This window comes from Lytechinus pictus, chromosome 12, assembly GCF_037042905.1.
Source record: "Lytechinus pictus isolate F3 Inbred chromosome 12, Lp3.0, whole genome shotgun sequence".
NCBI classification, from domain to species: domain Eukaryota; kingdom Metazoa; phylum Echinodermata; class Echinoidea; order Temnopleuroida; family Toxopneustidae; genus Lytechinus; species Lytechinus pictus.
In genome coordinates, this window is record NC_087256.1 from 18,877,298 (window position 1) to 18,890,634 (window position 13,337).

A 13,337-nucleotide genomic window follows, 5' to 3' on the forward strand; every position below is an offset into this window, starting at 1 on the left:
GAACCTGTTGCTACACATGGGTCCTCCGAAGAACTCTGGGTAATCCAGGATACAAATCTATACCAACCCCTCCTTATCCCCCCCTCCCTCTCATAGAGATAATCTGTAGCTTCTTATCTCTAGTGTCCCGCAGTCACAGTCCTCCCCCGCCTCTAAGAACCTGTTAGCACACACCTGTCCTCCAAAGAACTCTTTGGGTAATCAAGAAGACACCCTATACCTACCCGTCCTTACCCCCTCCCACTCCCCTCTTCATAGAGATTATCCTTAGCATCTTACCTCTGGTGTCCCGCAGTCACAGTCCTCACCCAGCTCTAAGAACTTGTTACCACAGACCGGTCCTCCAAAGAACTCTTTAGGGTAATCTAGAAGGCACATCCCATACCATTTTCCCTCTTCTGGAAATTATCTCTACAGTTTCTTACCTATGGTGTCCCGCAGACAGTCCTCATCCGGTTCTAAGAACATGTTGCCACACATGGGTCTTCCAAAGAACTCTTTGGGTAATCCAGAAGACAAATCTATACCAACCCCTCCTTATCCCCCCTCCCTCCCATAGAGATAATCTGTAGCTTCTTACCTCTGGTGTCCCGCAGTCACAGTCCTCCCCCGCCTCTAAGAACCTGTTACCACACACCGGTCCTCCAAAGAACTCTTTGGGTAATCCAGAAGACACCCTATACCTATCCGTCCTTACCCCCTCCCACTCCCCTCTTCATAGAGATTATCTGTAGCTTCTTACCTCTGGTGTCCCGCAGTCACAGTCCTCACCCGCCTCTAAGAACCTGTTACCACACACCGGTCCTCCAAAGAACTCTTTAGGGTAATCCAGGAGGCAGAACCCGTACCCCTTCTGAAGGACCTTCCGCATCGTCTCAAAGGTGCAGGAAGAAAACTGGGTGGACGGAGGGCTTCTGAAGAAAAGAAATAGCTTTCCATTAATCAGAAAAAAAAAATAATAATATCGGCTGTTCAAATCATTTGTTTCCAAAATAATATTAAAAAAATTACAAATATGTACAAAATGGGAAACAAACATAATTGAAAAGGAAAGTGAACCGAGTAGGGTATACAATTCAAATAATACAAATGATATCTGGTGTTTCTGATTCTTGCCTATAAAACAGGGTTTTGTGTTCAAATCCAAGCCAACCAATAAATTGATCCACACTGTGCTGTACTCAACCCCAGTGAGGTGAATGGTTACTCCGCAGTAAACAGTTACAATCGAATGCACCTTTGATTTTCAATGAACCAAATTTGCATATATGTTACTTTACATTATATATTTTAAGTTGCATTCGTTTTCAACTTTTTCTACAATGCGCCCCTTGTCAAAATAAGTGGCAGGTATGGAACAACATCTCACCAAAAGACAAAAAGAATCTGCACTGCAGGGGGAGCATTTCATGATACAAATAGTTGGTGATTTTCACTGACTATCGTTATAAGCTACTGTAAATCCTTGCGTTTGATTGGCTGAGAGCATGTTAGTTGGTGAAAATCACTGACAAACACTTTTTATGAAACACTCTCCACATCTAGAGGTTCAAAGTCTGATGGGCTACTTGTTAAAACAAGACATCTTTATGATAAGATGCAAAGAATGGGGATAAAAATGAAAACTGAAAATGTTATTGTTTACGCTAGTTGTCATGGATACTCACCCTAGTATATCATCCATGATACAGGACGCATCTGGACAGGTGCAACTCCTAGTGTTGTGATTAAAACCTAAGTTGTGTCCCATCTCGTGTGATACAACTACAACCTGACGGGACAGCTCTTCTTCTATGTCCTATGAGACAGAGAACGGGATATGAACATGGTATAACAAAGTGTTTCCTTTTTTGACATTTTCACAATCACCATCTCCATCATCATTATCATCAGAACCATCATCTTCTTCAATCTTCACCATCGCTATTGTCATCACCAGTACCTGTACCATCTTTATCATGTCACTATCACCATCACAGTTGTCATCGTCGCCATCAGCATCATCATCATTGCCATCCCTGCAACCAACACCACCTCCTCCATCATTTTCATCATTATCATCACCACCACCACCACCATTGTCGTCATCACAATCACCATCATCATCACCACCATCATCATCATCATCATCATCAATCTTTCCAAGAAAACTTGATCACACTCATTCCTTTACTCTCTTCTGACATATGTCGAAGTGAAAACTTACTGTATTAACACCACATGATTTGTCCTCTGTACACATTTTCCCATGTTCTGCCATCCCAACGACATTGTCGTTGAAAGGAATTCCCCTAAAATAAATAAATAATGTTTAAAATAAAACTTTAATATTTCCTTGTTGCATATTATAACTTACACACTCTTTGCATCCTTTTATTACTTTGTTTTTTACGAAAATAATGAATTTTGTAATATTAACCAAAATACTTTTTAAACATTTAACTGTAATATCATAAATCATGGTTTCCTTTTATCAATATTTTTTTCACAAGCTTGGTGGATTCATGTGAATTAAAAAAAGCCAAACATCCATATACACAGCTATAGTCAAATAAGTAAAGACAATAGAGTACAACAAAAATAATTAAACAAGTCATAAATTGTGGTTTGGCTCAGTGGGGTCTTTTTTTTTCTTTTCAGTCAGAGGCCAAGAAGGTGAGGGGAGAAAAATTCACCAAAATTTGGGTTAATTAAACATGATTTAAATTTGTTGCATAACCATATGACATTATATGCAAGGTATTTTACAAGAACTTTGATCCTCAAATTGGCAATGTACATGATGTCCTTTTTCATACAAACAAATAACATTACTTTTCTAAGAAGTTAGAATGGCGTTGCCAATTTGAAGAAAGGTACAACCCTGTGATGCTACTTACGTTAAGAGCTGAGCATTATCATTATGGATCCTAGGTGAATAATGTTCAGATCTCCAGGCCTGGAATTTGAACAGGTTAGATGTGGCATCGGCGGTAAGTTCTATCTGTTTACTTGTCCATACTTCTACGTTAACTAGTGCTATCCTGATGTTCAGTGCTCGATACAGCTGCAGTCAAGAAATAAGAATAATAATCTGATTTTAACTACTCTCATGACATTGGAAAGACATCTCTAAGCATTAGCGTTAAATTCTGACTTTTCCTAAATAAAGCATCCAATCTTCAATTCATGGAGAATATTCAAGATACCTGAATTGTTACACCAATGTATTTCTTTTGATTGATATCTCTAAAATATTAAATATCTATCGAAAGAAATATATCTACCGTTACATAAACATAGAGGCATTGTAAATATTCACCATATCCATGGCATTTGCGAGTTCCTTGCTTCTGTCTTGCACAGCCCCAATACTTCCACGAAAACGATACTACAAAGGAAAAGAATACAAAAAGAGAACAACATAATCAATTAAGAATTTATGCTTTACTTTTGAAATATGCAGTTGTCAATTAAACTTCCCCTCCTACAATGTTTAAGTATGTTTCAATTTAAAGCACAACTTTTTATTTTAAAGACTTATCTTTAGCTTTGGTATATACTTTGAAAATGCTTGACACTATTTCAAGCAATATAGAATAAATGCATATACCCTTAAAATAGTTATGATGTGAAGAATACAAAATACAATGTGTTTTATTGGATATATTTTGTGATCTAAAAAAAATTCTTGATATCTGCATATTTTAGTCTCTTTTTTATATGAAACTGCTTCTCAAGCATGACATCGGTTAAAATTTCAGGACATCATCATTGTCTGTAGCTTTTTTATATCAGTTTTGTAGTTCTTGGAAGAAAAATTTGAATAAACATATAATTTCGTGTATAAAATAGAAAAGAACAAGTGAGTATATGACATAATCGGTTGGCTCGTTGAATATTCATGAAGACACACCTAGAACTGTGTCACCCAAGAAATGCAAATCTTTAAAATGCCATAACTTTCTTATCCCTTGTCCGATTTTGATCAAAATTTCAATGTTTTGTTTGTCTGATTTTTCTTTATCTGTTCAAATCATATTATTTTCAGCCTGGAGTACCCCTAAAATAGTCTGCAGAAGATTTGTGTTACATTTGTTAACATTTCATGCTCACCTCAGCATCGTCATTTATGATGGCCAGTTCTACATATTTTGTCTCTGATAGGATGTCCCTGCGGTGGCGCTCTTTACTTGAAATATCTGGCAGTTCTCCAACAGATTCATACTTTGCATCCATCACTGTCAAAAGAAGATGGTAGTATACATTGGTAAGTGTGCCTGTGATCGATGAATAAATTTCAAATTTCTAGGTCATACTGTACCAGGCAAAACTAGAATTATCACTGAAAGTGACTACTACCCCCAGCCCTATCATGACCATGCTGTTACCATGGCAACACACTTGCGTTTGAAAATGATTCTTGCACAGCTGCACTCAAGACCAATGTGTGTGCTAAGTTTCTTGTGCATTGGTTGAAAGTGAGGAAGTAATTTACTCCACAAGACTTTTCTGACTTATTGCCATGATATGTTGTAACCATAGCAACACAGTACCCAAGGTTTGATTTAATGTCTCTTGCATGTCTTAACTCAAAGACCAACGTGTTTGCGAAGCCCATTGACCATAGGGAAAAAAGTGATTAAGAAATTTGATCTGCAAGTTTGTTGTGGACTGACCAACTGACTGATCGCATGCCCACTGGTACGCTGATTCTCGTATCCCCCTTTCAAACTTCATGTGGCGGGGTAAAAGAATATATGGAGTCAAATAGCAATTTACACCCCAAATCATCCAGATAAGTTGTTGTTAAGGAGCAACCATCAAGTGCCAATCTCATGATCAGTTCAATACAAAGTGTGGTTTGACACAAGGAATGACAAGAGAAAAGAGCTCCTATCAAAAGGGAATAAATTCTCAGTTTTCATACTCAAACCATTGTTCAGAAAGTCATCTATGTAAAATAATTACTTATGTTAGGAATGATCAGGGTTTTTAAGGGGGTAATTCATGACATGCTAATACTGAAATATACTAACATTTCTCAATTTGAAAGGAATGACAGAGTAATACATACGGAAAAGCAATCAATCTTTTTCAGTTTCATCTAAAAGCATTTCCCTGATGGAGGCCACCCAGTTGAAACATGCACCAAGAATGTTTATGAGTGGGACTACATGAGTGGCATTCCTAAACCTAATACGTGTAAACATGACCTTATTCCGATGGTCTGTGAATGAGCTTGAATAAATCTAATTTGGAATTGAACTTCAGCAACGATTCCCTCCTGGCCTAATCACCTCAAGGGGCTCTCAAACCAAGGGAGCCTTTCATGAAGTGTCTTGTCAGTGATTTTCATTGACAAATTTGCTCTGAGCCAATCAGATGCAAGGATTTCAGAAGCTTATAACAATAGTCTCTGCCTGTTTGTCCAATAAAGTGCTCCCCGTGCCTTGTCTTTCAAAGAGTTGTGATTGATCCAAATCAATCTCAAATAATGATTGACCTTTGGGTAATTAAATGGTAAATGGTGGTGATATCTTACCTGATTACTAAGAAAGCATGAATGCTTGTAAGCAAGCAATCAGAGGACTGACAGTTTAAGGTCCTCTCCAAGGGACCTGGTAATGAGGATTAATGCCTTCAAAAAAGGGCACTAGCGCACCAAGTGGAAATCGAACCCGGGTCACCGGAATCCGAAACCCCTGCTCTACCGACTGAGCTATCACGCCTAACAGGTAGAAATTGCACATCAATATGCAATATGAATTTGATTTTAGCCTATAGCAACTCTTTGTAAGACAGGGCTCTGGGGCCTGTTTCATAAACAACAACAAATATTGTAATTTTGCCATTACTGTAACTACTATGAGTTGGATTGAATTGAAATGAATTATATCCATTGAAACCTTGATTGTGATTGGCTGCTGAGCCCTGTTACCATGGTAGCTACCATAATGGAAGAGTTACCATAGCTGTATGAAACTGGCCCACTTGTCTCAGACCACAGGTTCTTGTGGTGGGTCTGAGAAAGAACTTAGATAAATCTAATTTAGATTCATCAACATTCATGTTTTCAGCCAGATGGGTACATGGTATGATGTATGACCTCATGCAATGAGTGGTGTCTAGGAGGGAGATCTTAGATAAATCTAATTTATATCTTTGCTCCATCAACATTCTGTGTCTGTCTGGTTGAATTAAAGGTTATATGTATTTCATTTAGTCAGGTGCGATTACTGTGACATCACTACGATCTGGAACTGATTTTCTTTAATTCCTACAGGAAAACTTGCAAAAGACGGGAACATTCATATCAAAAGATGTAACTCGTTTTTCAAAAATCGGATCGCAAACAGATCGTATAGTGTGTGCTGGGTGTTAATGCAAGCAATTCCACCTTTTTGTTGCTATCCCCTTGTTATAATTAATAACTGTTCCCTTTTGATAACTTAAATATTTCAGTTTAATTCATATTATCATTTAAGTAAAAATATTTGTTTATTTATGTTACCAAGCATTGTTATCTTTGACTTAGATTTTGACTTTATTTTCATGTATGATATGATGATTTATGTTGTTCTTTATGTTTTCATCAGGTCATTGATGAAAAACATTTTATGCTGATCTTTTGTACCTGAATAAATATGTTCTAATAAAATAAAAATATTTTGGTTTACATTATCTTGGTCTGAAAGCAGTTGGTCTTCTTCTTCGATAGGCCAAGTCTAATGCCACACGGGCTAGACTCTTTTGGTCTAATTTCCATTTGGTCTACTCTGCACTTGGTATTATACCCACCTACATGTCGTCCAATCCTCATTTTGTCTAAATGCCTCGATGGTCTATTTTTCCCCTCTAATAATTACTGTGCACTCTGTCTAATGAAAATTTCATTCCTAAACAGTCCATCTTACTACCGTACACACCCAATATTATTCATAAAGTTACCAGGGGAGCGTTTCCACAATATTTTCATCCGACAAGTTGTCAGATCTGACATCTTCCCTTGATTCTGATTGGCTGAGAACCACTCTTGCTATGGTAACGGTCTGATAAAACCGGACTTGTCGGATAAAATGTCCGACATGTCCTTTCATGAAACGCTCCCCTGCAGACAAAATGGTAAATGGGCTAAATAGAAATTAAGACTAAATGAAGAAGTACATAAAGAGTGCATAAACTGGTGGTAGACAAACTAGGGTTAGACCATGTAGGATGAGACCAAATGGAAAGCAGACAAAGTGACCAATCGGCAATTCACCGTATTTACAAATCTAGATCAATGACAGAACTGTTGAGGACGAACTCTCAGATAAACAACGAAGCCCTGACTCTAACAAGGTTGTAACCTCAGCCGAATTCTCACATTTTCCTGCCAATGATGTCACCATTGTTAAGTGGGATATCTATTACAAGGCAAAATATCTATTGCATGGTTGTGTAATTGTCTGTATGAAATAAACTGAGAAAAAAAAAGCTAACAAGGGGGGGGGCAGGAGATGAGGTCTTTTCTACTTGGTGATATTGCCACAAATATTGCATAGAGTTGCAATGAATAGTCAGTATGAAACAGACTAATAAAGAGTTTCCATAAGAGGGGGAGAGTGGAATACCCCCCAGGAAGTGGAGATGAGGTCTCTTCTACAGGTGAAATAGCATATCTATTGCATGGTGTTGCAACGGATAGTCTATATGAAACAAACTAACAAAATGCTTCAATGAGGGAGGGGTACTAGAATATTCCCCAGGGAGTTGAATGATGTTATTTCTACTGGATGATATTAATGTAGTCCAAGTTGATTTCATGGTCTTGCAATGAATAGCCTGTATGGACAAAAACTGTCAAAGTCTACATTGTGATCAGGGGGCTTGAATGCTCCCCAGGGAGTGGAGATTATGCATGTATTGTGTGCGGGGAAAACCAGGATTCTACAATGGTGTAACCTGTAAGAGACATCATTTAGCTAATCCTCCAAAATACACATTAAAGACTCTCGAGAGCATTTCACAAAGCATGCCAGTGATTTTGACAGACAAAAGTTATACGCCGATTGAGAATGAGTTAGTCAGTGATATTCACCGACATAAACCCTTTTTGAATTACTACTCTTATTTTACCTAATTTCTCTCCCTTGCTGATTACATCTTTTTGATGATAAACAACGTGTTGCCTTGGCGACCCCTCCAATGGCGCTACAACCAAAGCTTCTCCATCAACATGGACCAGACCACTGTAAATACAGAAAGAGGCAAAACAATTGGTTAAGTTCAAATATATTTCCTCAAACTGTGTCATGAAACTTGGGAATGGTGGCTCAGTGGTATAGCACCCGCCTCATTAACAGGAGGTTATAGGTTTGATCCCTGGCCGTGTCATACCAAAGACTTTTTAAACATAGGATTTAACACCATCTAGCCACGCACTTCTCATGTTAGATTGGAGAGGGGTCATATGAAATTCAGGGCCCACTGGAAGACCAGCTAAACAAGCTGAAGTGGCTACTCAGAGTAAATATGAAATATCATTAAGGCCTATATTTAATGTTAGTAATATTAGATGACCCTTAAGTATAGTACTGGCCCTTAACCAGAGCTCTTCGTTAAAATCACAGAAAGATGATTCATGAATCACATCCCACACCTGACACATACATCCAGAGAAGATATGAATACCCAAGGACCTTTTCCAAATTAACTTTTTATATACCTATAAATCTTATACATTCAACTTACATGCATTACAAATTCTATTGGCATCATCCTTGGAGTTACATTACATTGGCACAAGAGCTTTCTATGTGATCAATTTTGTCATCCTCGGGCTTTTACGATTATCTTTCTGGAGTAACTCGGTGTCTATCCGAATGAATCACATATTAAATTTAATTAATGTATTTCTTATTTCTTTTCATTCTTCACTTCTGTTTCACATTTTTTCAAGATTAGCAATAAGTTCTGCTTTGATTTGAATGGTTGGAAGCATATTTATAAGTGAAATCATTGAAAGATGATTCATGAATGAACCCCCTCCCCCCCCCCCAAAAAAAATGTAAGCTTATATCTAGATTAGATATGAATATCTAGGGGTTCATTTTTCATATTACCTTTTACATCCTAAATGCCTATGACAAAATTTGTTCGCAGACAATTAATTTTTTTCAGTAGTCTTATAAGAAGAACTTCTAATAACCATTGTAAAAGAATAAAGTGTCAAACTCAACAATTAAATATGAAAATGAGAAAAAAGGGCATTTTTAATTTGACAGAAAAATGGCAGAAATCAAGAAAAAACAGGTATGCTTATGGTGTACATTCACTTGCTTTTATGTTGTCTTCTTTTTCGCCATTTTGATCTGGGTTTTTATACAATCTTAAGCCTCATGATTAAAGACATGTGGTTTAAACATGAGTGTAAAATCTACATGAAAATTACATGGACATACATGTGAATATGATATGAAGAAACCGCATTTATGAGCATTTTGTACATTCTGTGGTGGCACAATCAAATAGTTGAGATTGCCCCCCCCCCATTTCTTCCCCCTTGGAGTTGAATTAACAATTTGATGCTTACACTGTGGTCATTATCTTCAATTGCCACAGATGGATATATCATTATATCCCACAATGGTTAATTGCAATAATAAGGAAATACAATGCGTTCCTGTTCAAATGTTTTAGAGAAAAGATGTACCTTTGAATTCATTTTGCACAATCTTGAAAGAAAAGTTTCTGATTTTAAAAAGCTGAGCAGGCTTGATGATGAGTAAGTCTACTATCACATTTCAAGTTAGAAACAGAAAATTTGTAATGAAAATGGCATGGCACCAGTCATCTTCAATTTGCAATTCATTTAGGGCCAACAGTGCACTCATCTTTGATTTGTGCAATATTGGCTTTAACTCTTGGAATATCTCTTTTATCCCATTCTGAGCTATATATAAATATTAATTAATACGCTTTGATATGTACTGTTTTCTAAAATGGAAATATGTGAATGAACTGGTTATATCAAATTCAATAATACTCGTTAAATTTGCTTCTTTTATAGGTTCAATTAAATTCAATATTACTCTTGTTGATTTATCTCCTAGGTTGCCTAGGATCATCATCTTTGTTCCTGTCTACAATAAAACTTGAAGAGGCTCCTATTTCATTTCCTGATCATATTTGATACCATCATTAAACTTAATATTTCAACCATAAGGGAAATATGATATATGTAACGTTTTTGTTTTGGTGGACTACACCAATAATTATCAAGTGAGGATTTCTAAAGTATACAGTTACAGTCTGCTGTTAATTTTCACCTGACACTTTAAAGTCAATAAACTGAATTCAAGATTGTATTTCTCTAAATGACCTGTGTTTTCTTACATTACAAAAAAGTCCACATCCTGGTTCTTATGCTAGTATCTACTGTTAATTCCAGTGCTTCCTTCAAAGCAAACCCTGAGAGTAAAAAAGACTTGAAAAATCAAATCAATATTTAACAAAATGATGAACCCCAACTGCAGGGGGGGGGGGGGTAATAATAAGGATTAATTGCTAGAACTATGAATGAGATACTAGTAAAACTACATTGTTTAAAGTAAATGAGTTTTTGATCACTTGGAAATGGTAATAAACACATTTTGTGGGGTACACTTGTGATTGAAGCGAATAAATGCCGTCAAAATAAGGGTGCAATTTGCGTGTGTTTATTATCAAACATACTTTATTGATAATGATAAAAGTAATAAAATACAACTTTTATATAGCGCTTAATACATTGTTTCTAAGTGCTGAATACTATTACCCTATCTTCGGCACTGATCAGGTGCTGAAACATTCAAGGAATTCCTTCCTACCGGGTACCCATTTCCTACACCTGGGTGAAAAGTGATAAACATAGATGACACTTTGCCAAAGGATGCGAGTGTCATGGTGGGGTTTGAACCCTGGACCTTGTGATTCAAAGTCTGGAGACTCAGCCACTGAGCCACAACACCTCTACATCTCTGAATGATGATTGGTTATCAGATTCTTACCTTAAACCATTGCATGTGCTTATTGCAACTGAAGATATATTGCCATCCCTCACTTCACCGTGGTAATAGCAATGATGCTGTGAAAAAATAGAAAATACAGTAAAAAAAATCATAAAAAGAAAATTATATTATTGTACAGTAAGAATAATTTAAAGTACTTAATATGTCAACATTGTATACTTATGTATTTTTTTTTAAATACAGTCAAGCCTGTGATAGCAGTCAGTGCTCTACAGCAACCACCTGCCTATAGTGCCCCTAAAACTGATTCAAAGTGATTAATATTATATATGTGACCTGCCACCCCAAAACCAACAATAAGTCAACCAAAATGAATAATGCAATTTCTATTGAGCTTGAAAATTTACTTTCTTAGCTTTAAAATGATATATAATAACAATTAAAATACTTGATTGAATGCAGAGGAAATTCAGCAAGAGCTTAAAAAATAAGGAGAAAACAAGATTTGAAGTTTGGGGTTCACTCAAGCATGAGATGTGCATACTCTATAATCTCAGTGAAACTTCCAAGCAGTCCGAAAAAAGTAGTGTCCAAGAAACTCTTTTTTTTTTATTCAACTTCATGTCTTCAAATGTTTAAAGTATGAAGAAGAAGAATTGCTCTTTCAGAAAAGCTATTTGTAAATTTTTGGTTTTTGGAGACTAAATGACTATTTTGGCTATTGACAGAGAGCCTTACCTGGCGACTTATTGGTGGTTTTGGGGTGGTAGGTCACATGTTATAAAACCTGCCTATAAAACAGCCATGTGTTAATAAAACAAATTTATATTTTTCCTTCCCTGAGGAAGTCACTTTGGCCAGGTTTCACTGTATGTATCATCTTGGTTGTTCTATCAAGTTGCCCAAGATCAATTCAATTCCTGTTGAATAGGAGAAATCACCCATGGTATAATGGCATAATGGTTATTACATTGTTGAATATTATGTATTGAATTGTAACCCTTTTGAGCAATCATAATCGAGTATATTTAAATTGTATATCAAATTCATTGCAATTGTAAACTTTCTGTTATTTAGCCTCTGGAATGTTATACACGTAATTACTATTACAGTAAATCAAAAAAAGGAAATATATTCCACAGTGATGTCTATCTGTTTTTCTGAAGGATTTGGGATATCATTACACTGGCTTTAGATCGACATCTATGGAGCTTAGTGTATTCAAGAAATAAAGGCTACCAATTAGATATGAATTCCCAATTAAATCATGTATCCACTAATACAATCAACTGATCAAAATAGAATTGATACAACACAGTGCCATAGGTTAGGGCATTCCATAATATTTCATTATAGAAGTTAATCACTCTTAATTTGAAATTGTGCATTTTACCTAAGTTTCATTTAATGCATTCTCAATTTTCTGAGAGGGAAATGTCACAAAAGTCTCCTCGTCAAAATCCATTTGGGAATATTCAAAATAATTATTTCCTGTATTATTATTATAATTGTTATTATTATTAGTAGTAGTATATTAGTATTATTATCATTACTATCATCATTATTATCATCATCATCATCATCATCATTGCTTTCTTCGGCACAATGAACAAACATTTAAAAATCAAATACAAACAATATGAACAACAAGAGTCACATGGATGCCGGAAAGGAAAAAGATTAACTACATAACTATAACCTGAAGGTCATCCTTTCCAATCCATGTGACTTTACATAAACAACATAATTTAGTGAATTAGAAAAAACATACATCACTTCACATTCACGTTCTTGTTGTTAATTTCATTTTAAGTAAAATTCATCCTGAACATTTCCAATAATTGTTTATTGTATTCACATGCTTGTTGAGTTAATCATATTAATTTCAAAATATTACACTCTTCATTTACAAGTCAAATTCATTCTAGAAAATGATTTCTGATAAAGCCTTCTTGCACTCACATGTTTATGAGGTAATTTGGTGACCACGTGCCCACCTTCCATAACAACAGTCTCCACATACCGCTTTGGAAATAGTTTCCTGTAAAAAAAAAAAAGAAAAAAAAAAGATATCTAAATTAAAACAACGTTCAAGTCGGGATCATCATGCTTGTATCACATATATCATATGACTTCCTGATTGCTGATAAGCATGCAATACAATAAGAATTCTATTGCCATGTCTCAATAATGTCAATTAGAATATCACTGAAACTGGGTAATAAGTTTCCCCTTCCCCTCCCCCCCCCCCCCCCCGTCATTAACATGACAACATAGTACATGTACAATACACATTCAGAAAATACATATTGCACATCTTTACCCCTCCCTAGACCATTACTTGTACGCATGGGCATTGACTGA

General features: G+C 36.0%; 1 protein-coding gene across 4 annotated transcripts in view; it reads right to left on the bottom strand.

Moving 5' to 3' along the window:
- LOC129273645 (zinc metalloproteinase-disintegrin-like EoMP06) overlaps positions 1-13,009 on the bottom strand; it is a 32,693-nt gene extending 19,684 nt beyond the window's left edge. For 2 of the 4 annotated variants that reach the window (XM_064107357.1, XM_064107355.1), the window contains exons 1-9: positions 12,936-13,009; positions 11,013-11,089; positions 8,101-8,213; positions 4,096-4,220; positions 3,302-3,370; positions 2,880-3,046; positions 2,207-2,291; positions 1,668-1,798; positions 743-911 (exon numbers count right to left, since the gene is read on the bottom strand). In XM_064107357.1, the coding sequence (XP_063963427.1) occupies positions 743-911; positions 1,668-1,798; positions 2,207-2,291; positions 2,880-3,046; positions 3,302-3,370; positions 4,096-4,220; positions 8,101-8,213; positions 11,013-11,089; positions 12,936-12,977 (978 nt within the window). In that variant the 5' untranslated portion in view covers positions 12,978-13,009. Of the gene's footprint in view, positions 1-742; positions 915-1,667; positions 1,799-2,206; positions 2,292-2,879; positions 3,047-3,301; positions 3,371-4,095; positions 4,221-8,100; positions 8,214-11,012; positions 11,090-12,935 lie in introns of all 4 variants that reach the window. The other 2 variants (XM_064107356.1, XM_064107354.1) reach the window with 1 other exon arrangement.
- Between the last annotated feature and the right edge of the window lie 328 nt (positions 13,010-13,337).